Here is a 26,363-nt window from a genome sequence, read left to right on the forward strand (position 1 = left end):
GCAGCAACGGGGGCAGGTTCAAACGGGGAGTAACCGCCGGCAACGGGCACTCGGCGAAGGACGGCCCCGCGGCCGGTAGGTCTGCCGGGGAGAGGAGGGGCTTCACGGCAAAAAAAAAGAAAAAAAAAAATTAGAAAAGGGGAACTTTTCTCTAAGTCTTGCAGAGTCTGAGGAAAGGCTGGGGGGCGGGGAGGGGGCAGTACCAACAGCCGCACCCCCCTCGCTCCCAGAAAAGGCGGCCCCAGGGAGCGCTGTGAGCAGAGCCTGGTGTGTCAGAGCGGCCTGGAGGTTCCACCTGAACCCCATAAGCAGAAAGGCCACATGACACAGAGAATTCCACAAAGATGATCAGAGGGATGGAGCAGCTCTCTATGAGGACAGGCTGAGAGGGCTGGGGTTGTTCAGTCTGGAGAAGAGAAGGCTCTGGGGAGACCTTATCACTCTTTACAACTCCCTGAAAGGAGGGTGTAGAGAGGTGGGGGTCGGTCTTTTCTCCCAAGTCACTGGCAATAGGATGAGAGGAAATCGCCTCAAGTTGCAGCAGGGAGGTTTAGATTGGATATTAGGAAAAATTTTTTGTTCTGAAAGGGTTACTAAACCTTAGAATGGGCAGTGGTTGAGGCACCATCCCTGGTGGTGGGGAGAGGAGGGGGTTCACGGCAAAAAAAAAGAAAAAAAAAAAAATTAGAAAAGGGGGACTTTTCCCTAAGTCTTGCAGAGTCTGAGGAAAGGCTGGGGGGCGGGGAGGGGGCAGTACCAACAGCCGCACCCCTCTCGCTCCCAGAAAAGGCGGCCCCAGGGAGCGCTGTGAGCAGAGCCTGGTGTGTCAGAGCGGCCTGGAGGTTCCACCTGAACCCCATAAGCAGAAAGGCCACATGACACAGAGAATTCCACAAAGATGATCAGAGGGATGGAGCAGCTCTCTATGAGGACAGGCTGAGAGGGCTGGGGTTGTTCAGTCTGGAGAAGAGAAGGCTCTGGGGAGACCTTATCACTCTTTACAACTCCCTGAAAGGAGGGTGTAGAGAGGTGGGGGTCGGTCTCTTCTCCCAAGTCACTGGCAATAGGATGAGAGGAAATCGCCTCAAGTTGCAGCAGGGAGGTTTAGATTGGATATTAGGAAATTTTTTTTGTGCTGAAAGGGTTACTAAACCTTAGAATGGGCAGTGGTTGAGGCACCATCCCTGGTGGTATTTAAGAGATGGCTAGACATAGTGCATAGTGATATGGTTTAGTGATGGTTTTCGTCAGAGTTAGGTTGATGGTTGGACTAGATGATCTGGAAGGTCCCTTCCAACCTAGACAATTCTATGATTCTGTGATTCTATGAAAAGTAATCTTCTTTAGGTTATGTAAAAGACAATTGATTTTAATCCCTTTGAATGTGTGGACTTGTCTTGGAATATGACACGTGCCAAATCACAGTCTTCGGTATCTGAGAAATGCTTCCAGCACTGTTTAGAGTTTAGGTTTTGGAAGATAAGAATACTGTCTCTTAAAGTTAAGCATAAGGCACGCAAAGAAGCATCAGTGAATGAAGGAGTAATGACAAAGTGAATGAGAAATTGAATGTAAAATTGTTGTTTTAAATCTTGATTCAGATCGTTACAGGAGTAACTCTCAGTTAAGATTTAAAAAAAAAAAAAGAAAATAGATCAAGAGAACCACATAAAAGGGTTGCAGTCTGTTTTTTGAGACCTGATAAAACCAAGAAAAAAGAGTAAATGCAGTTGCTTCCTCCTTGTGCATTTGTGAATTAATATACTGAGTGAGTGTAGGCAATCCTTCTGCTATAGAAAATGAAGAGCTAGCTTTAATTAGCAATCTTGACTATTAGAGAGGATGTTATAAGTAGTTTGGGGGACTTAACTTGAATCCTAGATTTTGAATTTTGGTTTTCTTGCAGTTGAACTTGCAAGAACTGGCAGTTAAATAAGAGTTGTGGAGTTGTTTTTTTTTTTTATTTCTTTGTAAACTGAGAGTATTTGGGATGGAAATCACTATGGGAGAAGAAAGGAAATAATGCAATCTTGGTCACTTCTTAACTTAAAACTGTTCTTACAACACAGATGCATATATATGTATGCTTATATGTGCAGAGAAAGACTCTCCAATTTCTCTCTTTCAGCATGCAGGGGAATTCGATACCACAAAGTTAATTAATTAGACCTGCCTTTTTAGTTCAAGTAGGTACTTCAACTATACAGTTTAATTCTATTTCAGCCTCTCTGCAAAACAGCTAAGAACTCCGGTACCTTGAGAAGGGTTTTGATACTGTGCATACTAATGTCTCCAGGCCCTAAGATGTTGTAGGTTGCATATACATGAAAGTTTCCAAGCTTTAAACAGGCAGTAACTGACAATTCAAAAACTGCTTCTCGAGGCCATTAATTGACAATGGTAATAGATGACAATTCTCATGCATACACAACCACTGTCAAAAACCTTGAAAGCAAGCAAAGTCAGATATCCTATCTGAGCTTCCTTTGGCTTTGATATTCATTAGCACATCTGCAAAAGTGCATCTAATCTACAGGACTCACTCAAATATCCATAAAGGCATTTGCAAACACAGTTGAGTTCTGTTGTTATTCCTCTTAAGGTGTGGAATTGTGGCTTAGTGCTAGCTAGGGCATTTTCTGTGGTTTACTGCAGTTCTGCCAGAAGGTAAATTGGGCTGCAGTCCAGTATCTGCTGAAGTTAATGCAAAGATTTCTGTTGACTTCAGCTGGAAATCAGCTAATGCACTCTTACTTCTCTCAAAGTTAATGTTTAGTGACTTTGAAAACACACACTGCCTGGAAAGGTTGGGTTCTAAGATTAGAATTCTGACACCCAATATATTCTACATAAAATATTTACACACTGGAAAAAATGAAGAATGAATATGGTTAAAGATAACAGAATACAATCATACATTGAAAGAATGGAAAAGTCAAACATTCATCTCACCAATGCAGACATGGCATGGCACTAATGTATTCATATGGTGCTATTAAAGTATCAAACAAAGAATGAAAAAGAAATGGACAAAAACTAAGGAAGTGAAAGGAAAAGGTTCAACACATTATCCAAGATGTTCTCATCTGTGAATAAAAAAAGCCAAAGGTAGACAAGTCTTTTAGGAAGTTTCAAAATCCTGCTTTTTTATATTAATGAATGGGCTAGGAATAAATATAACAGGGATTGTCACATACTTGGTTATCGAATACCAGATCACACTGAAAAAGCTCTGAAGAATGGGGCAAGTGAACACACATGACATTCATAAATGCAAGGCTGGGTATATTACAGAGAAAAGTCGTTTATCCACTTTATTAATTTTTAATTTTATGGTCTCCAGAAACAGTCTTTTGAATTACTCCTGGCAATTCAGTGAAGACATCTTTCAGATGCATACCCTGATCAGAAAAGTAGATGGGATGGGAAGGGAAATATTTAAACAGAAAGGAAAAACATGCTATCGTATTACATATATCAGTAATACAAATTTCTAAGACTACTGTGCTGAATTGTGGGGATCCAGCAAGAGTGATGTCTGGGAATAAGGACATGTAAAATCTCACAAAAAAAAGAAGGGATGGAAGAGACTGGAACTATTTCATGTAGGAGGAAAATAAGAGGAAATCTGATAGTAAAATATATATGGAATGCTGAATACTGTATCGAAGGCAGACCAAAACCTAGTCAGCATGGGTCTGATCCATCCTATCTAATTTTGGATCCTTCCAGTATAGATGTCTGTGACTGAGGCAGTCAGCTGGGGCTTCCCTCCCTTTTCTTTGGTGGCTCAAAAGGGAACTCAGGGCAGGAAGGTCTGCTGAGCCTTGGTCAGAGGAACCCTATGCTGTGTTTCTATACGCAAGAAATCAGTCAATGACTCATTGTGAAATTCAAATTTGGCTGGATAAGAAGATATTTTTTTACAAAACCTCTTACAGTAGAAGTAATTTTACCCAACCGCTGGGTTGTGTGCTCTGGCACGCAGCACCCGGGCTTGCAACATTCTTCGTTGGTTGGGGTATAAAGATAGACACAACGGGTCCTTTCAATATTACCACACTTCATTCCATAAAAAAACCCACACTTTTAGAAAAGACATAAAAGGATTAATTCACAAAGATGTATTTCATCCCCAGCCACCTTCCAAAGACAGAACAGCTCTCTTGAGAGTAGGTGAAGGAGGCTTTGGCTCCGCACTGGCCTCCAGAGACACCTCTCTGTTCCTGCTGACTGTAGAGGATGATTAGGAGGATCAATCTTTGAGGATTCAAACAGAGTAACTAGGAGGATGTGCATGGGTGGTTTTGGAGAGGAGATAATCCCTGCTTGCCTCCTGTCTCCCTCTTTGATATCTAAAACTAGTTCTGGTGGTCCTTCGAGCTGTTAGTTTAAGGAAAAATGCTTTTTAGTGCAAATGTTGTGTGCGCTTTGTGCAGTTATTTTAGTATTTGGAAGAAAACAGATTTTCTGAAAAAATATATTTGAAGTCCTACTTGTTTGGTTTGCCTTGTGTCAAAATTGTACCGGCATAAACATGAGTCAGGCAGTAGGGAATGGGCAACTCTCAATGCAAAGAACAAGAAAAGGTTTGTCACTGTCCAGTGACACAGCATTCACATGATACTGGAAACTACAAGCTGCTTAATGGTGTTATAGCAACCTCACTGTCTTGCCAGCATGATTTTAAAATCTCTAGCATTTGCTCAGTGATTTGGTCTCAGGTTGTGTGCTGTGCATCCTTAAATATTTTGTAATATTTTTCTGCTCTCCTCTGAGCACTGACTTAACATCTAAAATAGCGCTCTCTTTGACAAACAGGTATTTGTGTCATTTTCATACTTTTTAATTTTGATTGCTGTAATACCATGACGTGTTCAATTTTGGGTTCAGCTGAAGGATAAATAATGCAGATGACACAAGGAGAGTCTGTTCATTTCACCATTGGGAAGGAATGACTGGCCATTCTAACCTTGCATGGAGCAGAGGAGTGGCAGTTCCCACACATTATATGACTTTTGACTCAGCCTTCATTTTATTTTGAAGTTTACCAGATTTGGGTTTTTGCTCTGGCAAAATCTCATTGCAGGAATGAGTAAGCATTTTGGGGCTTGGTCTGAGGACTCTGCCCTTGTGACATTATCTTTGTTGATATGGAATTAATTTTCCACCTGAAATCATGATCCTCTGCCTTTATTGCATTATAATCCTCCCCAGAGCAACCATTTGTGATACTGCAGGCAGATTATGACTTCAAGAGAAGAATAAGCTTCAGCAAACAGCAGCAGATGAGCTCTTAAAGAGATAAAGATCCCATTTTCTTGCTAGCAAAAGAGAAAAATATATAAAATACAAAGGAGCAGCAATGTCTATAAACAGGCTTTTCTGGAAGTCACAAGTGACTTTTTCGTATCAAAGCATAATAATCAGTAAACCTTGAAGTATTTTGAGGTGAAGTCATTCAGTGAAAGAGACCCACATACTGAAATCCCTGTTTGGCATGCGTCTCTAAGCACTTTTAGAGCTGCTTAGCTTCTACCAAAATCTTCTGTTACATAAACATACTTTCCCAAAGAGTTTTATCCAGCTAATGGGGACGGGAGCGCGGTGAGGGAGCAGCTGCAGCACAGGGGGTATGACCAGGCTTCAGCCAGTAGCCAGTAAATGAATCATAATGCATTTAACATTAAGAAAATCTCTTCTGATTTCAGAACTCAGATTTGCTGGGTATTTTGGTCTCTTAAGGAATATTTTCTTTTACTATGGAATAATCCTTGATGCACAGTAATAGGTTTTTGTAATAGATCTTTACACAAGAAGTAAACTCTTTAATAGTAGGGTCCCTGTGTTGTATTTTTCCCTGTCATCGTGAACAGTCCTACTATCATGTTGAATGATACAACTTGTAAGTATCTGTTAGCTGTTTCACAGTGTAGAAAGAAAATGGGGCAATGAGTTTTCCCTTTGCAGATTATCTCACAGATGTAGCTCTTTGAATGTTTAGAGATCTTCCTAAATCCGTGCGGGTCTGCTGGCTGCAGTGGCTTCCACTAGGCTGCCTGCCTTGCTTGAGACAGACAGGGTCTTGCTACCATGAAGATTCAGGGAGTCAAAGTCTGGCCTTACCTGTAGTCTGACTCTATTGCTTCAATAAAATAGGGAGGGATCATAAAAAAACAATTCAGGGAATTTTGGTGGTATCTTTCCATCATATATATTTGGTAGCCCTGATGCACCACAAGAGTGAGCCTCTCAGATGGACTAAGTAGAGCTGGGCTCTATTCCCGTCCCTCCTGTCCAGTAGAAGGTTGCTACGTGGAAGTCACATCACCTGATACTTCACCTTGGCACTTCAATAACCTTTTTCCATCATCTGTTGCATGCAATGTGTATCTGTAGCAATTACTAGCATGTCTATGTAAATACATGTTAATGTGTTTTGGCTATTTAGGGGTATGAGACATTCTGAATGATGCTCAGAGGTTTTCACAGCAAGCCTCTAAAAAGCATTTGTGAAGCTTCTCCTAAGTTTATCAATTTGGCCAAATAGACATGTATTTCTCAGATTATAGCAAAAGACAGCACTCTGTCTTAATTCTTTTATTCCAAATGGTAAGGTCTTCCCCAAATCTAGCAGCATCATAACTCTTAACAGAACTGTTAGTCATAATAAAGTGTTGCTAGCTACCAAATTTTCTTCACTTTCATTCTTGGAAAAAAATGTACCTTTTCAGCTCACGCTCTCTGAAACAATTTTTCATGAGGCCAAGAATTAACTTGGAAAATTGTAATTATAAATTTTAAATTAGAACTATTTAGTTATAAATAACTAAAAGCGTGAGCTTAGAAAGAAGAGCAACAGGAGTTACTGCTACTAGCTGTCAATAATAAATATAATTGAGACATAAAACCCAAATATGATATTAATAGTACTTGGCAATGTCTCTTTATTGTTACATGCAGCATATATGGACAATATATTAGTTAATGATGAGCATGCTTGTACCTTGTTAAGGTTCTGTATGATTTTCCTGTTGTTACATGGGTCTGTTCTGGGAGATGTCAAGCACAATGATGGCTTTTTCTTTTCCAGGGCTTTAGATCAAGTCCTCGTCATGCTAGAAGACGCGTAGCCCCTCGGCTTGAGGAAACACAACCTATAGTTGAAGCTCACCACCTAAGTGAGCAGGAAACTTCTGTGAGAAAAAGAAAAATCAAGAAAAGCAGCCGAGTTCAACCAGAATTTTATCATTCTGTTCAAGTTACCCCAACTCGAAAACCTGTAAGTATTCTACCTTTAGGGATATAATACCAAAGTATAGTATAGAGGGATGTAATATAATTGTCAGATTGGGGCCATCCATATTCTGTTCCTCAATTTAAAAATCTTTTTCTGTTCTCATGTTCAGTGAATCTAGACATAAGCTTGTCAGATTGTATTTAATGTTGATTCATAATACCAAAAAGTCAGGTTCTGAAGAGGGCTTTTTTAATTTTGATTTTTATTTGATATTCACTCTATAGTCAATATTCAAATAAGACACTTCATTTGATAGTTTTATAGTGATATTACTTAACAGATGTTTATAACATTTGTTTATGTTATTGAAATTCCTCACTCAATCTCATTTATCAGAGATTCTATGTCCTGAACCAAATTTGTATTACATTTCATGTCTAGGTGCAATTTTGAGGGCTCTTCTGCTTTATGCACTATTTGCAATATTTTTGCTCAACAAAACGTGTATCAAGTCCTATTGTTCTTTGCTCCTTGGCTTGGTCTACACCCAGTTCTTTTAATATTTATAACTTACTTTTAGTGAGGAAACATGACAATTCATTGAAACACTGAGACAATTCCTAATGTAAATGCATGTGAAGATATATCCTGCAGACATAATGCATTTCTCTTTTTAAGGAGAGCTCATTGCTTTGATGCATTTGCTGACTAACTTACCTGTGCCAATGTTAAGGGGCTTGAACTACTTTTATTATGCCAGTTATTTTAAAAAGGTAACTATTGAGCATCCCCTAAAAAAGAGTCTCTCGAGGTTGCTCCAACCGAAGTGAACCTTCCTAGATTTGTGTTAACTGAGCACCAAGAATTACCAGTAAGCTCTGAAGTTGGTTTTAGAAAGAACATTCCCAAATGGAAGTACGTTGCCTGAGAGAGCAAGAAACTTGTGCAAGGAAGAGAAGGCCAGAGCAGCCAACAACTGTCAGAATTTTTACCTTTTAGCTGTTACATTTAGTTTCTCTGCTTTTATTTGACTACTGCCCAGTTTCCTCTGTTCTCTCTTGCTTCTACTTATTATTTATTTTCCTCAACTGCTGTTCCTGTGGTTTAATTTGATATGATGGATTTGACTTCTGCTCTTCTTAAAGGATCTGATCTTCCTTTCTTCTTAACCACCTTCCTTTCACTCCCATCCTGGCTTGCTCTCTAGACTACTTTGTCTAACTCTGTTATTCTTACTAGGTCTCCAGTCTCTAACCAGGCTCTCTTCTGGTCCTTTCCCAGCTTTGTCATCCTTCTTTCATCTCTTCCATCATCTTCTCTATTATTTTACATTCCAATCCTTTTTTTTCAGTTCACTTTTTTGTTTGACTCTTCATATTTTTTCCATTGTAGGCCTATGCCAAGGGTAAGCCTGCCTGTAATTGCTGAGGCTATTACCAACTGCCACTGATTACTAACAGGGGAAAAAGAGCATCACTGGTGGTGAATTAAAGAGCTAAAACTGTGGAAATGGTGTAAGCAGCAAAACAGGCTTTGAAGACTGGATTAGTGAAGCTAAGAAACCCCTGCTTTTCTCCAAAGTCAGTAACATGTCAGGGAATTCAGGACCAGCAAAGAAAAAAAAAAGTGTAAGAATAGAAAATGCGCAGTGTTACTATGTAACTTCACTTTCCTGTCATTTCGTGGGTCTTTGCTGTGTCTGACAAGACCTACCACTAAACCAGTAAGTCTCAGACTTAGAGAAAAATTCTCTTCAGTGCTGTTATCATTATGTCACTATTTTGAAACTACTTTTGTGGTGTATCTTTTATGCAACGTTACGTAGTTCTTCTGATAGCCTTTCGTTCTACAGCCTCCATGAACTCACATTTCTACAAAAAAAGAATAAATCATTATCTTGATATGATATGACTATGATCCAGAAAACATAAGTCACCGATTTAATTTCTTATGGACGTTGTAAGTTATTCTGAATGTATTATTAATGCCAAGGTGACAGGGTGAGTAAGGTTCATGCCATGACAAATCACTGCAACGTTGTGAAGCTCCACGCAGTCACATCCTCCATCCTGCAGTTTGTTGCAGCTTCATTCCACTTAGTCTCAACGTCTTGAAGATGAGACTTTTGGCCTTTGTACAGCTTTACATGATTCAGTGCCAGAAATGCTCTTGTTAGTCTGCATCATTTCTTTCCATTATTTTTTCCTGTTATTCCTCGCTCTGCCCACTTGAACCACTTTAAATAAATCATCTGTTGTCTTGATGTTTACACTATGGAAATATTTGTAGGCAACTATGGCCATATCCTGCTTAGTCATCACTTGAAAAAAAATGATGTATGAAGTCTGCTAACTAGACATAATTTCTCCTCATAAACCAGTTCTTCTTCTGATCATTTTTGTTGCTTTTTTCCTACTTGTTCTTTTTTGTCTTATTTTCTGACAAGAGAGAATGGTATTTCCAAAGTGACTATAAAACAGATTTATGGAAAAATTTTTCTTTACTCTGGGAAATTTTTTGAGTAATCAATCCTAACATATGTTAATCTGTTTTGTTGCCATATTAAGATACATGCTTAAAGACCTTTCAGATATTTCATTAGAAGTTTTGTTGGGTGTTTAGATGCTAGGCTTTCTTATTCCTACTAATTTAGACTATTTTTTTTTTTTTGGTTGGTTTTGTAGTGTCTAAATTTGTTTTGCAATTTCCTAGCCACAGCTATAATTATCTGAATTTGCTTGGATTATTTCTCACTTTCTATGTAGCAATCTGAGGTCTTTCCAGTATTGTCCCTGATCTTGTCAGAACTAAATTAGGTGTAATGGTGTGTATGGGAGTAATCCCAATGAAGACAATAATTGCTCCCCTTGAAAATCTACATGACCAGATCTTTGCAGAAGTAGAACATTAGTTTTCTCTGAAAATTTCATTATATTTTTACACCTTCCAAGTCATTGATGAAGACATTAAATACATTTTGTCCTAATACTGATCCTTACCAGACAGAGTTCATAGCCATTTTCACTTTATTTTATCCATCTTATTGCAGTGCAACATCAACATAATGGGGTGTAGCTCACCCCTTTTATGGCACGTTGTTGTATCTTGTGCCCTGTACGTCACCCTCTCATTAGTGGCTGTATTATTTGTGCTGACATTCTGTATAGGTGACAGTTTTACATCAACTTCACACCCAGGAACTCTGGAGAAGAAACAGAAGGGTGTTCTTTAACTTCATGCAAGTCAAAGGAGCGTTACATATCACTCCTTTCAAGAATCAGATAGCTGGTTCTGTACAGGTAGTTAAATTTTCTGAAGGTGTGGAAGGATGTGCAAAAATCTCCTGTTGTGAGCCCACTGCTGTCTAGCAATACTTCTCCAGGGCAAATATTAAACTGCGGGCTTTATTACAAGCATTTATTATCTATATTTAAAAGAATTATCTGCTCTGAGGCAAAAAGTATAAAAGTCTGCAAATTATTGATAGCTTTGTTACCTGTGCTGGCCTGGAGCCAAAAGATGGCCTTGAGTTTGTGTAAACTGTGTAAATCTGGCTCCTGAGCTGTGGGGTTAGTTAGATACATAGTTCTACCAAAGTCTAATTGCACCTGTATGTCTAGATACATAGTTGAAAAGACATGCTGTCAAAGCTGTGTCTTGTGACATCTCCATTGTTCAACAGTTTGAAGGGCTCCTGAATTGCCTGACTCATGCAGCCACCGAGGACTATTTAAGATCATGAGATATAGTACCCAAAATTTGTACTTGCATTTGTCATAACAGTATCGCTGTGAGATGGGCGGCAGATGAGACTGCAGGGACCGAGCCATAAATAAACCTGGCTCCTTCACTTTCAGATGGGAATCCCTGTTTGTACTCAAAAGCCTTGTACTTTATACATCCAAACTTACTGGTCTATTTCGTCCCAGTGCTGTAGCACCAGCATACATTGAGGTGATTAGCTAGTGATTAGCTCCTTAGGGGAGGGTGCACCATTGCTACAAGTCACTACAAGGGAACTGAAAGGAAGGACAGATGTCTGGGAGGACACAGGTGAAAAATCTACTGTTGGGAGCATCTTCATTTGGCTCCACTGAGACAATTCCCATGCCTGAAGTGAAACTTGCCCTGTAATGACTCCCATGATGTAAGGTTGAAAGCAAAGTTAATCAGTTTCTAATGCATCTAAAACCATAAGCTGTCCCATCCACAGTCTTCTTCTGCTGTCATGGTTTTTGCTTTTATGTGTTTAAGCATTAAAACTTAGGAGAAAAACAGTATTACAATTCTGCAAGAAAAACACTTAGGAGGTCTTTTAAACAACTGATACCAAATGATTTACAGAACAAGTCTGGGTACGAGTTGACGCTCAGCTTACTTGAAATTAAATTTTTCATATGGATGAAGTTGTTCTACAGAGTTTTTTAGAACTTTTTTATATGTCCCACTAAGTAATTGCCATTTTATTTTGTTAATTTCCATTTCTTCTTACTCTGGTGTTATTTACTAATTTTCCAATACCATGATGTACTTTATTTGATATTTGAATGACCTAATAGAAACAACAGACAAAAATTACTCATTACCCTGCACAAGACTTGGTTAATTCCAAGTATTAGCTATTTAATCTATAGATTGCATTCCCACCTTCTTTCTTTTGGGGACATCTGCTTGTGTTGGATTGTGTCTCCTGTGAATCACATTTAGAAGCAAATATGGCAAAACGTTATCATATCATCGTTCACCTTCAGCATTTTTATTAACATTGTATTAATATTCTCAGAATGTATGACAAAGCTGTGAGCTACCAGACTCTGCATGCATATGTGCCTGTGTACACACACACACACACACACACAACTCTGCATGCATGTATGCCTGTGTACACACACACACCCCCCCTCTCTCGAGATAATTTGAGCACAACCACAATGAAGAAATGCAGAGAATGTGACTGAATACAAAAAGGGAAAAAAGGATTGCATTTTCTCGAGATAATTTGAGCACAATCACAATGAAGAAATGCAGGGAACGTGACTGAAGAATACAAAAAGGGAAAAAAGGATTGCATTTTTTCCTTTAAGACCTAAAGGATATTGATGAGGATTTTGAGAAGCACCTGAGAGTTTATTAGATGATTGATCTGTAAAGTTTTTAACAAGATTTAAGCATCTAGCCATCTTAGACATTTTTTAAAATACCTCAAGCAACCTATTTTAGGTGTGTAGGATCTTTGCAAATATATCTATAAGAGCTAAATCCTGTCATCCGAAATGAAGAGAAAGCCTTCAGTGGCCATTTGGTTTCTAAGGTACCTCTTCTCTTTCCAAACATACACATCCCTACCAAGAGACTTTACATTTCTTTCTTGGAACATTGTGTTTTATTGCTTTTCTTATAGTAAACAACTCCTCACTGGTAAATTCTTCATAAACAGTTGATCGCGGACTTCATTTTCCCGCTGTTGTGCTGGCTCCTGTGACCTCCTCCCTTGCTGCCTCCTCCCCATTTCCTCTTGGCTGCTTTTCCCTCTCCACCCTGCAGCTCAGCTATTGCATTGTAGCAATTGCCCGTTTCTTCCACTCCTTTTGCCCAACTCCCAGGCAGTTTAGATTTTTGGAAGGAATTTCTTAAAGGTGGATTGCCATGAGTTTCACTAGGCCAGGGAGGTGATGTCTTTGCAACTTTTAAAACTACTTTTTGTTAAAACACAATAGTAACATGTTGAGAATTAGATCTGAGATTTAAAATTATTATTGAATTGTCTTTCTACTGATTTTTTCCCTATGAATTAGTTGCTACAGCTATTAAGCATAGGATAAAAGAAAGAGTTAATTGCAATAGTGCTAATAATTATTGATGACACATACATGTAAAAATAAATAGAAATAAGCATAGCAGTAACAATACAAGTCCACATTTAGAGCACTTTAACTGACTTTTCACTGCTAGCTCTTATTTGGAGAGTTAAGGTCATTTGAATTAATTGTCCCTGTGGCATGATCATGCTTGAGTGTATTTACTTAGATTGGTACTTGTGTGGTTACAAGTAGCATCAAATCTATTGTTATTTTTCTATTCACAGTTTCAAATCATCCTGCACTGTGGGCAAAGCCCACTAATATAACAGGTTTTGTCTTGATAGCTAAGCTGATTCCATATAATTTTTGTTTTGTCTGTATCAATTTTCATACCCAGGGCAAATGCTTATTTAGTGAAAATGGGATGAGAGTTGAAACCAGCCTGGCTCTGTTTGATCTAAAGTGTTGAAAGTCAGGGTCAAAGTGCACCATCAGCACTAAGCAATCTTTGTTGTAGGATGTGACTTTGACTTCTATTCTCTTTTACAAGCTCAGAAAAAAGAAAGCAGCAGAACTAGCCTTGGGGGGGGGGGGGGGGGGGGAAAGAAAGAAAAATAGAAAACAAGGAAAAAAAAATATTAAATCAAAGACTTCTCACATTCATGAAAATAATTTTCATTGTTTTTTTCACTCCATAATGGACTGTTTGTTTTAGAGACTGCCACCATTTGTTTCAGCAAGCTGTTGGCTTAGGATTTATTTCTTCTTTCACAAAAAAACTCCCACCTGGAGTGGAGGAAGTGTTTTCAAACCATACTGCTGACCAGGGGGGGGGGGGGGGGGGAGGAGAAAGTAAGCAGCATAGCCAATTACACTCTTTTTGATGTAAAAATAGTGCTTACTATCAAATAAACACCTTTGACACCACTTCCCAGTATGGTGGTTTGCTGTTTCTAAACGGCGGGTTACATTTTTGTTCAGATTGCAGTAGCTTCATCATAAACCTGACTTTGCATCTTACTGCTCCTTGGAGGTGAAGCTACCTTGCTACTGAGCTTGAAGCGAATGAGAGAAAATATTCTTTCATGGTTGTTTCAAAGAAATAGAGCTATAACACCCTGCATTAAAAGATGGTTTGGTTTTTGTTTTCCACCGTCATTTTTCCATGATTTGTATCAACTGGGAATTTGTGTTCATTGCTAAAATCATACTACATGTATGCAGCGCAGCCTCACTGAGAAATTAAATTTTTAACTGTTCAGAATTTTTCTTTTGTAAAATCCCAGTGTCCTTCCAGTAGTAATATAATCCCAAACTGCTAAATATGCTAGTGGCCTTAATTGTCTGAAAAAACATTTCATTAAGTAATTATAAATAGTAAATTCCGTACGGTAGCTAAAGGAAGGTTGAAAAAAAATATTAATCATCTGTGATTTTGTTATGATGGTGGCGTTTGCACAACTTAAAATGACCAGAAATGGTCTGATAGATGCATAGTAATTATAGAGTCTAAATGCAGATGTTTCCTTTTCCTTTGCTGCCACAGGAGTCACTCTTCAGAGTTGCATTGTGTAACATCCTACTGTGGCACATAAACAGTACATCTTTATATAGCAAGGGACTCCCTTAGCCATTCCTATTTATATATAACGTTGCACATGGGTATTATGTTAAAAGAATAGTTTGGCAAAGGCAAGTATTAAAACGTTAGGAAATGCTGGAATTAAGGTCACACGTGCAGCTTTAATTCAGTCAATTATGCATCTCTGTTGTGATATACTTTAACTGTATGATGGCATACTGTTTTTTCACAGGGTGTTTTCTGTAGTCATCGTAGGATGCAAGTGCTCTTAGGATGACTCTTGTGTGTAGGAGTTCTGCTGCTGAAGTTGTAAAGTGTGTAAATGAATAAAACAGGAGATTGCAGGAAGAGAGAGGATCTCTTATTTCTTTAAAAAGCAGTGAGTGCTGCCCTGGGGATTGAAGGGTGGGCATCTCAGTTGGACCTTGGTATCAAAATCCATTCCTGGTTTCAGTTTGCTTCCTGTGTAATGGAAAAGATTATTAGTGTTCATCAAGCAGTCAGATACTACTGTACCACACAACAGTCTATGAAAGAATAATTTCTTCTTCACACTGGCATTTGAATAACATGAAACAATTAAAAGTTCTGGGTTTGCCCATTGAACAAAAGATGACAAAATGAAATACCGAACAACTGTTTATGGAGTGAATGTCACCCATCATTTGTGCTAAATAAGAGCAAGACACTGGAGGTGTAATAGCATGCGATCACATCGTTATGACTGCATCATGATGTACAGATAAACAGGCTGAACTAAGGTTGCGTGGGGAACCTTGAACCTGGGATTTGGTGACACTTTAGTGCTTGACTTTGTAACCTTAAGGAAAATATTTTAGCAGGAACTTTGTGTTTAATTTCTTACTGACATTTGTATTCCTCCATATGCATCAGTAAGACAGGGGAAGAGGTAGTTTTTAGAAGAACTCTCAGATATTTACTAATGGTGGAGTTGAGGTGAAGCTTCCATTTCCTACCGGGCTCCTTAGGGAGATGTGCTCTCTTGTGCTCATTCTTCCCAAGCGTGGCTCTTTCTGCCCTGTCTCCTCCAGCCTGCTTCTGCCCTGCCTCTGCCCCTCTGCTGGCTCCTTCATCGCTGCCCACTCCTCACTCCTCTGCCGACTTCAGCCCTTCTCCTCTCGCTTTGTCAGTCCTTGCATCACTCCTGTGTGTCACATCTCTTGCACAGCCCTTCCCAGGCTCACCTGGTCAGTCACCTTGTTGCTCTGAGGCACTTGTTGAATGAGTCTCTGATTTTTGCATCTCCCTGTAGCCTCTGGTTGCATACTCCATGTGTACCTTCTTTGGCTCTTGTCTCTCTTCTTGGAGACCTCCTCACACACAGTTTCTGCCCTCCTCGTTCATCAGAGAATCTTGTTCAAAGCCTTTTGCTGAGGCGATTGATAACCTGCTTGATAGAATCATAGACTGGTTCAGGTTGGAAGGGACCTTAAAGATCATCTAGTTCCAACCCTCTTGCCATGGGCAGGGACACCTCCCACTAGAGCAGGTATGCCAGCATGTCAGACCCTTAGCTGTCCCCTGATCTGTTCTCTCCACCATTGATGGTTCCTAGTCCTGGCTGGTGGTCAGGTCCTTGGCAGGTCTGTTTCTTCTCTAGTCTTTCTCCATGCAGTCTGCTGCTCCCTTGAACGCTGCTCAGCTGCAGCTCCCAGTCTCTGTTGGTCTCTGTGTCCATCCCTCAGGCTGTCAGTCTCAGTGTGTTTCTCCAGCCCTTTCCTCCAGCGTGCCGGTTCCGGTGTTTGTCCTCTCCACCTTCAGACTGTACGGCTTCTTCCTCTTGCTGGCCAAGCACGGCCGAGTGAGTCACAGAAAGCATAAAAGAAAGGCTCTGGTGCCTGCCCTCCCCTGCTCTCCATGCCTCTTGCCCGTGCTGCCAGCAGCCTGCAACCACTAATTAGCAGGGAGCTAATTAGAAAGATAAGTTTGGCCTCCATACCTGCAGGCTGGACCCATCCTGCTCATGTCCTCGGTGGGGATGGTGGGTGTCCTGAGAGCAAAGGTAAGAGCTGCACGGGTGGACTTTGCTTGGTCAGTCTGTGAGGGGGGGGTATTGGCCTGGCAGCCACACTTTGTTGTGAGAGTCTTTGTTTAGTGGGTGCCTGAAAGGATTTTAGTTGATAAACTGAAGACATTTAAATTGATAAATTTAAACACGGCCTTTAAAAAATAAAAATCTGGTAAAATCACATTGGTAGCCACCTGGGTCCTAGGAACAGTTAAACTGTTTAACTTTGCAAAGAAGTACTGCTAGCAGATAAGGAGAGATTAAAAGAAGTTGACTTGCTCAGCAAAACCAAAAAAGGCTGAGAGGAGGTCTAGTAAAAGCTACCAACACATCAGGGAAGCAGAAAAGGTATTGAAGGAAATTAACATTGAAAGACCAGGCATACGTTTCAGGTGGCAACCAGAGGAAGGTTACCTGTAAACGAGAGAGCAGTAGGTTCTGGAGCAGCTTTCTCATCAGAGCAGTGAGATCACGGGGAGAGCAGATGCCATTTATATCTCAAAGATGTTTGACAAATGTGGACAGACTTTTAACAGAGATGGCAAAAGGCCTATGTCTAACTTAAAGGATATTCATATTTGAAGTATCTGTCCTAAAGCCTAGAGCCTTCTCAGAAAAGATCCCTGGGATATTTTTTTAGTGTTGACAAATAACTACTGGATATTTTCATCATCTTGCTTTCAGCCTTTGACTAAAACTTTTCAAGAAAATGAACCTCAGGCAGGGAAGATTTTCAATCAAACGTAAGATAAGGCAACTTAAAATGTATTTTATAAGAGAAAACAATCCGATGACTTAATTATTAACGGTATTACTAGTGTTGTGTAATGATAAGAACCTGTATTTTCAAATAGTTAAATGTTGATGGAATGCTGGATCAAGTCTAGAAACTTGGTTTTAAAACATGGGAATGAAACAGTTTGAAAAGAACAAATGAATGTTTAAAAGGAGGGAAACTTACGAGTCAGGAATGTTAACAGTTGTTACTACAAGCAGCATGTCAATACCACTGTTTTAGATTTTCATTCTATTATCTTAAAAAAAAAATCTTCTCCTTTTATTTTTTTCTTGAAAACAATCTGTGCCCATCAGAGATTCAAAAGCTACTTAGAATTTTAATTTGCTCTTTGCTGTCCAGAGTGTTTTCATACTCTTACATACCTTTTCTGGCAGCAGTAATTTGGTTTGCTATTAAAACATAGATATAATAGAATACAATCTACAATGAGAACTTTATAAGGCTGAGGAAAGTATTTGAATGTAGATGATTTCTTATTCCAGGCTCTTCCTCTGTTACATGGTTGGCCTTGTATGTGTAGGAAGAGGATAAAACTCTGTGTGCAGTCCTCAAACCTTAGTTGTTCTGTCACATTATCCTCTTTTGTGCCTGATAGACCAGGGGAATCTGAATGGATGCAAAATAACTGCAATTAAAAATTAATACAGAACTTATTTTTAGGTAATGGGAAGTTTGTTGATTTTTTTTTTGCAACAGTTATATACAGCAGTCATCCAAAGTATAGACATTTCTTTCACAGAAATAATTCATGATTTTGAGACCGTGAAATCCTGACATTTTAGGTATTAGTATCTATGAAACATTCATTTTAAAGCAAGATAATGGTAATTACAATGGAAGTAGCACTTACATCTTGCTAATGGTTTTAGCATAAAACTCAACTAAAATACCTATTCCACATGCTGTATTTTCCCAGATACTCAGAGCTCAAAAATATTATCTTCCCATCTGCAAAACCTTCAGTACCTTCTTGTCAGCTTCTATAATGTAATAAGCTATTTCAAGATTAAATCCTACAATTCATATTGAAAAGCTAAATAGGGGAAATAGGTGAGGAATAAAGGAATGGATTAAATGTGTTATATATCACGGCTGTCATGTTGATGATGATATTAATTTTCAAGTGACATTCAAAAAGAATTTTAGTTAGCACAGTTTTCCTAAGTAGTTTTTCAAGAGAACTGATGGCTTTGGCACAACATGGCTAGTTAGCTGAATGTTATTTGGCCCCACTTACATGCAGGTCTTGGTTACACTGAATGAAGTCTGCCTCGCTTTTCAATTTATTCATTTGAAAAAGAAAAAAAGAGCAAGCAGGTTTTCCTTGCGCAGCAACATACTTTAAATGCACACCAGGGAACCTTCTGCCTTATTTTTCTCTATAAGATGGCCCTCTTCCTTGGTGGAGCTGAGACCTGTGGAGATTATCTTGACAGTATCTGATCTCTCAGCAGTTCACAGGGAGTTACACATGTGGAGCATCTCTCAACTTCTCTGCTCCTGAGAGAGGTCACTGATACCAGAAGTGAATGAAACAGAAACTCTACTTGCTGTAGCATAGTATTCACTACTTTCTTTTTTTTTAGCTACCAGAAGATGGTATCACTTTGGACCAAAAGTAATTTAAATTTGGTCTGTCTGTGCAGAAGTAGTAAATGAGCTGGATTGTGGTTCCTTTTGCCTCTGTTCATGTGTCTCACTCAAGGACTACTTCACTGTTTTACCCAATTACCACTTAAAGCAGGATGTATAAGCAGTCATGAGAGCAGGGATCAGAACCCAGCACTTCATTCTCCCCAGAGAGAGCCTGGCGTGTCCCAATGCAGAGCGCTACGCTCCTCCTTCCTCATTCCACACCAAGAAATCTTCAACTCTCTTTTGTTTTAGCTGTACCGCTTCCACAACCAGGAGACTGTTGCAGAATAGTCTCTGGGCTGTCTGCTGGCAGATGAGGGTTTCAGCCTAGCTTTCAAGCTTCTTAAGACATTAAGGAAAAGGCAAAAAGCTGCTTCACTTCTGTTATGGTTCAAAGGAAACTAGTGGTCACTGCTGTTATGACAAGATAACTGAGACCAATTTCAGAAGAAGGCTTGGGGGGTGTCTTATGTCCCTGAAGAATGAGATGCTGCATCATCCTGAGTGACCAGTTTTTTCTGACTATTTAGTTCCTACCAAGACCTCAGCTTTGCGTCACGTCAGGTTTAGATGTGTAAGTAGGTGGTTATCCATTAAACATGGTTTGATGTTACAAAACTGTATTGCAACGTCCAAGTACATTTGTGGATCTAGCCCTTTATGCACCTTGCATCTCATGTATCACCTATTTCTTTCATGCAAGTTGCCTCTGTCAGGTTATCTTCAAAGTGGGGGAATGGTAGAAATTGACCTCCTAGCATCCAGACAAGATCCCATCTCCGTTAGAAAGCTTATGAAAGTATCAGAATTTCCTTGTATAAATACAGTCACAGGCTCAAAATGCCTATGATAGAGTCAAACCGTTGGTGCTTCGGAGTTTCAGATTTTGTGTGTTTGCCTTCCAGCTTTCTGCTTATTGCTTTATAACATTAAATACAAACCCAGAAACTCTGTAGTTTCTAGATATGTTTGTATATCCTGGTAATGTAGGCACTTTCAAGTACGGATGTCCTCTTAAATGACTGGCACAGAACCAGAGAAAAATACTCATTTAACATGGCTGCATCTCCACTGGTGGATGTTTATTTTTTAAGCTTAGCATAGTCAGTTTTACATTGCCCTTGTTTGTACTTTCATTTGTGTATCTGTTTTGAATTTTGATCATTTCTAACAACATGCAGTCCCAAGGGACTCGCAGAGCCTGATGACATGCACTGGATGTTTTGTATTCTGCATTGAATTATCATGTTTAGTCTAATCAGGTTAAAGTGGTAAAGATTTACTAATGGGAACATTCAGTTGCCCTAGATTTTGTCTTAAATGTATTAAGTTATTTTACTTTAAAAGTTGATCCACTTTAATATCATTCAATCTGGGATGTTAAAGGATAAAAATAGCCCGCTACATTCAATTAATATTCTAAATTATTCTAAATTAGGAGGATTTCTGTTGAAACACACTCAGTAAAACCATGATTCAAACACTTTATTTCTGTTGATATTTGTTCATTGTGAGCAATGAACATAATGAAAGAAAAGAAAATGTATTCCAGGAATTCCGAGATAGTTTAGTATAAGTGAAATATAAATAATTGTTAATATTTGTTCATTGTGAGCAACGTATTCCAGGAATTCCAAGATAGTTTAGTATAAGTGAAATATAAATAACTCACAACTAAACTGCAAATTAAATTTCAGTCAATGTTGACCTGTGCTTCCATAAACCAGCATGAAAGAACTCACTGCAGTGGAAAATCTTCTCAAAGATAAGATGTGAAAGTCCAAGATATTTGAGTAGAATTCAGTTGGCCAGCACAACCTCTGATGTGGGGAATTTTTGCAGTGGGATGATAATTCGGTTTCAGCCTCTCGGCAGCTTTTGCCAGCTGGATTGCCTGACCGAGTTTCAAACCTGACCTCTGCTAATGCTTCCGCCTCGAGGGATGACAGTGCAAAACCCGCTGGTGTTCTTCAGGCTCTCAGATCCTATTTAGGGCTAGCTTATCTGATAGAGGTTGTTGTGTGTTACCTTATACCCTTTTCCACCTACACCATCTTCCACCTAGTTTCCACCTGATCTTCTGCAGCTGTGACAAACAGTCCTTCTTTCCCTCCCACCAAAGAAAAATGATGCCTTGGTACTTGGCCAAATCCCTCTTACAAGAAATACACTAAATACTTCTTTGAAATGCCCCTCATTACTGGAAATCAGCTCGCTTTTATAGCGAAGAAGCCTGACTCAGGCGGCTGCTGCAAATCACCTGATTACAGAGAAAACCCCAGACACAGGCAGGAATGGGTTTTGTTCTCCTAAATGCTTGTCCCCGGCACTTTGCCTCCTGAGACATAGCCGTGAGGACTCTGTGTGCAGTTTGCACCCCCCTGTGGTACCGACGGTGAAAAGATGCATTAAATTTAATCCTGTACTTTGAATGCAAAAAAAAAACCCACCCTCTTCTTAGATTTGCTTATGTAGGACCAACAGGCTTCAGTGCACAAGCTGTTACATGCATAACTGCTTGCAAATGCAACAGTTCCCACTGAGAGACAGTAGAGACTACAGAGAAGTCTTTAGGCTAACGAGCAGAAGGAATGCATAATCAGAGGCAGAGAATAAGCAGCTATAGCATCTGGGCTGTGCCCTTACAGGCGCCTTCAAGCTAAGAAGGGTGAAGCCCTGACCCTTGCTAAGTCCCAGAGTAGGCTAAGGAAGGATGTGTCTGATCAATATTTTAGTGGATATAAGAGACACTTCACTCATGTAACCCAAAAAAGTGTTGTGAAGTATTAACAGTTATGTTTTGCACTTGCATACAGCAATGTGCTTTATAGAAAAATAGCAGAATTGTCTTACATATTTTGATTTTAATGGAATGTAATAATTTTTGTTTGTTTTCACATCCTGTCCTAATCAGCCAGGAAGCCTTTTCAGGATAGTACAGATACACATGTGCTATACAGATACATACAGATGTTCTGTATTATTTTGTGTTTTCTAAACTCCTTACTATGTTGCTGTAATCATGGCCTTATTTGGGACTTCCAGCTCTGGCACGGAAAACGTGTTCGCTAGAAACAAACAATCCAGTGGGATGAGGGGTAAGAGGGATATTGTGTAACTACGCAAAAAGAGAACAATTACAAACTTCTCAAAGCTATTAATTTAATCAAGGAAAGCAGAGCAGTTAAGTTCCATCATAAATGTCTTTGGAATAGCAAAGTTGAGATGCTTAAAAATACTTCTGTGCTCAATAGCTCTGTGTACACATTTTTTAGAACTCACCTCCAGGCTGAATAAAAAAGTAGACTGTAATCAAGTTAGAAGTTAGCATTTCTTAGATGCAAGTTTGTTACATTTTGCTATTATGAAAAATTCCTTTCTGAGCTTCCTACTTTGTTCTGAAAATGAGATAACATGATTTCAGAAGAGTTACTAAGCTAAAGTGGGGTTTGTTCATCCATTTTGTCAGTGTGTGCATTAGGTAAGGTAGAAGAATAACTTAGAAGGGGATAACTCAGAATACAGAGGCCAAAGATTGCTCTACTGTTGCCTGTTCAGTTTGATTTCTCAAGAATATGGGATTGGGGTCTTCTCACATAGCTCATCTTTCGGTGCTGTGGCACAGCTGAGCAGAAGGACAGTCTCCTTTTTCTAAAAATTGATATCTCAATAGAGAGTACGGAGAACACGTCCAGCGGTTGATGTGGAACAGTCACTCAACAGTGCTTTTGATTTTTAAGGGTAGGGGGAGCTATAGAAAGAGTTACTATAGAGAATAAGAATGGGCTACTTCTGAAGAAAGGCTAAATGCTGCTGGATAAATATTACAGAATTCTTTAAAAGATAAATCTGAGAGCTGAGAGATCTTTCCTTCAAAGCTTCAATAACAACTGCTATTGTACTTTGTCCTTGCATATTCCAAGCTGCTACATAAATACTAACAAAATACCGCTACAGCACCCTCACAACACAGCATCTGGGCTCTTTCCCATTTTCATATTATAAACTAGAAATGAAGAAGGTGGAGAAATTGAAATGCAAAATCTGTCTGCGTGGGTCAGTGGGATCCAAAGATACTGAGGGTCGCTGAGCCGCCAATGGAAAATATAGGCCCAAAGCAGGGTGTTCAGAGCTGGGATTAAAGGGACCACTTTCACTTTTGTGGCAAAATCTGGAGCTAAGGACAGGCCACAATAAACCTAATCCCTGACTAAGCACATCAGGGCCCCGTTAGCCCCACCTGGTACAGCAGAGTGCTCTGCCTGCCCTGCAGCGAGCGCCACGCTCCCAGCTCCCAGCAGGAAGATGCCCGTCTGTGACCATCCCTCTGTAAGATCCCACAGCGAGTTTTAGCTTATTGTATCAACCCACAGCAAAATATTCCTGGCACTAGAGCTAATTAGGAGGGCAATCTGAGCTGAGATCACAACAGCTCATGTTTCTGTTTTTCCGCGCTTACCTCTTGCTCTCCCTGCATCGCAATACAGCAAACGAGAATTCAGTTAATTAGTTTGACATGTTCCTTCCCTCCCTTTCTCTCCCCTTCTGAACTTCCCCATGAAGTACCGTAGAAGGAGAAAACAGGATTGGGATAGAAGTGAAGGAGCTCAGGAGGAGCAACCACTCTTCTTTAACCAATTCTTTAACTGTATGTTATCAGCAGTTTAATTCATAGTATATAGTGCGTCACAGTGGTATTCTGCATTATGCAGGTTTTGTGTTTCAAAAAGGATAAAATACCCCCCCAGTGTAATAATGATCATTCACTTGTCCACCAGTAAAATGGTTTAGACAATAAATTTTATCAGATCTCAGCAACAATACATTTTATCAATTCTCGGTCACAGCACAGATTTCTTTTGTAAGTAAAGGCACATTTAAAGCCCCTCTTTAAATTAAAAAAAAAAAAAAAAAAAGGAGCTACAAGACAAGCCTAAAATAAAATCTGCTTTAGTGACAAAAAGTCTGGAATCTGGAATGGGTTGAATGAAGGCTGTCTCTGCAAAACAAAGTATACTACGTGTCTCCAAACTGAGAATAGCATACCCCTAAAAATTACCATCGTACCTGGACCAGCATTGAGTTACACTTCTTAAAGACTGTCCCAGTAGCTCCCACCTGAAATTGTACATCAAACCCATCGTTCTCCGGTCAGGTGCCCTGGAGAAACCACAAGTCTCTCCCATCAGCAAACGCAGGAGAGAAACAGCACCTCGCCCCCATCGCGTGGGGATAAACCTGCGTATCCTAAATTCTCAGCTCGGCCTGGAGATGCTGTGGGTCAGACACCTGCCTTTAGGGAGCCAGAGCTGGCAGCAGCCCCACCCCCGCAGTGCATCACTGCTTATTTACATTGCTGCGAGCCGCCTTTTTTTATTTTTTGGGGGGGTAGCTGGGAAGCCTGAAGGTGGATACAGCCTTTAAGCCGACATCAGCCGTTTGTTTGCCGAAGCCGATTGGCAAAGCGGGACCAAAAGCTGTCCTCCGGGGGTAAATCTCCCCTCGGAGAAACCCTATTGCCCCTTCTTCCCCTTCCCTCCCCGGGGGCGGGGGACTGTCCCCCAAAACCTCTCGGTCACGGCAAAAAAATCTTTCCTTCGTCCTGGCGGGGGAGCCAAACGCTGTGGATTTGTAGCCCGGAAGGTTGTTTTTTTTTATTTTATTATTTTTTTTTTTTTCCCTGCTTGTTGTCGCTGCTGCCGGGTGTATTGTTGGGGAAGGGGGAGGCTCATTTCCCAGCTGGATGCCCCAGCCACGGCTCTCCCCGGGCATTCCCGCTACAGACCGGCTGCTTTTGGGGAGGGTCACCCCAAAACATCCCTCCCCTCCTCAAATTCCCGGCAATGGTGAGCGGCATCCCCTCTCCCCCCGCCTTTTTTCCCCGGGAGATGCTTTTCCACGCCACGCGGGGCGGGTACCCGCCGGTGCTATACCGGAGCCCCCCCTTCTCCCCGCATCCCGAACTCACTCCGTCTGTCTGTCTGTCTGTCTCTTTTTTTTTTTCCCTGCTTGTTGTCGCTGCTGCCGGGTGTATTGTTGGGGAAGGGGGAGGCTCATTTCCCAGCTGGATGCCCCAGCCACGGCTCTCCCCGGGCATTCCCGCTACAGACCGGCTGCTTTTGGGGAGGGTCACCCCAAAACATCCCTCCCCTCCTCAAATTCCCGGCAATGGTGAGCGGCATCCCCTCTCCCCCCGCCTTTTTTCCCCGGGAGATGCTTTTCCACGCCAGGCGGGGCGGGTACCCGCCGGTGCTATACCGGAGCCCCCCCTTCTCCCCGCATCCCGAACTCACTCCGTCTGTCTGTCTGTCTGTCTGTCTCCGTACAGAGCTCCGGTAACGCGTCCTACCGATGCTCCATGTCGTCCTCCGCCGATTTTTCCGACGAGGAAGATTTCAGCCAGAGGTCGGGGACCGTGTCGCCGGCTCCGGGGGACACGCTGCCCTGGAACCTCTCCAGGCACGAACGCTCCAAGAGGAAGATCCAAGGCGGCCCCGTGTTGGATCCCGCCGACAGGGCCGTGGTGCGCATCGCCGGTAAGGAACGGCCCGGGGGGTGATGGAGAGGGGGGGTGGGTGGCAGAGGGACCCCCTCCGTCCTTGCTGTGACTTTCCGAAGGCGGGGGGATGGAGTCGGGGTGTGTGTGTGTGACTAAGCTCTTTGGCTGCTTTTTCCACCCGGGTGAATTGGTGGGGAAGGAGCGAGCCCAGCCGAGGCGCAGGTGCGCCCATTAAACTTTGATGGGAAAACGCATTTAGCGGCGGTTTCGGCCATTTCAGCCCGTGGTACCGGCCAAACGCCAAGGAGGCGGCGGGAGCGGGGGAGAGGAGGAGGCCCGGTGCTGCCCCGCGGGGTGTGCGGGGAGAGGCGCCGGTTCTTTGTCCGTGCGGGGCCGCGCTCGGGAGGGGAGGGGGGGAAAGGGATGGGGAGCGGGAAGGGATGGGGAGCGGGACCGATGGGGAGCGGGACCGATGCGCCGGAGGCGCCGGGCAGGCGACAGATGATGGCGAAAACAGGGCGGAGGTCTGCTTCTCCCCGCGGAAAGCTTGGAAACCCGCCTCTAAACGAACGGCAGGAAGATGCGGGGCTCCGCGGGGATACTACCGCTCCCTTCCCTTTCTGTGCCCGCATCCCCGGGGAACGCACCGTAAGGGCGCTGCCGGGGCCGGCGGAGGGCACGGCGGCGGCAGCAGCTCCTCTTTGCGGAGCCGGGAAGGGGCGGGGAGAGGGGGGAGTGCGGAGCCGGCCCCCCCGCGGGGCTCCCCACTGCCCCCCGC

At 41.4% G+C, this 26,363-nt stretch overlaps 1 protein-coding gene across 1 annotated transcript in view; it reads left to right on the top strand.

Annotated features, from left to right (window-relative positions):
- The window catches only part of DST (dystonin), a 41,963-nt gene extending 16,270 nt beyond the window's left edge, over nucleotides 1-25,693 (top strand). Inside the window, exons 2-3 of the mRNA XM_014943945.1 lie at nucleotides 7,094-7,282; nucleotides 25,415-25,693. Of these exons, the coding sequence (XP_014799431.1) occupies nucleotides 7,094-7,282; nucleotides 25,415-25,645 (420 nt within the window). The 3' untranslated portion in view covers nucleotides 25,646-25,693. The remainder of the gene's footprint in view (nucleotides 1-7,093; nucleotides 7,283-25,414) is intronic.
- The last annotated feature ends 670 nt before the right edge of the window (nucleotides 25,694-26,363 follow it).

This window comes from Calidris pugnax, unplaced genomic scaffold (assembly GCF_001431845.1).
Source record: "Calidris pugnax isolate Ruff unplaced genomic scaffold, ASM143184v1 scaffold105, whole genome shotgun sequence".
NCBI lineage: Eukaryota > Metazoa > Chordata > Aves > Charadriiformes > Scolopacidae > Calidris > Calidris pugnax.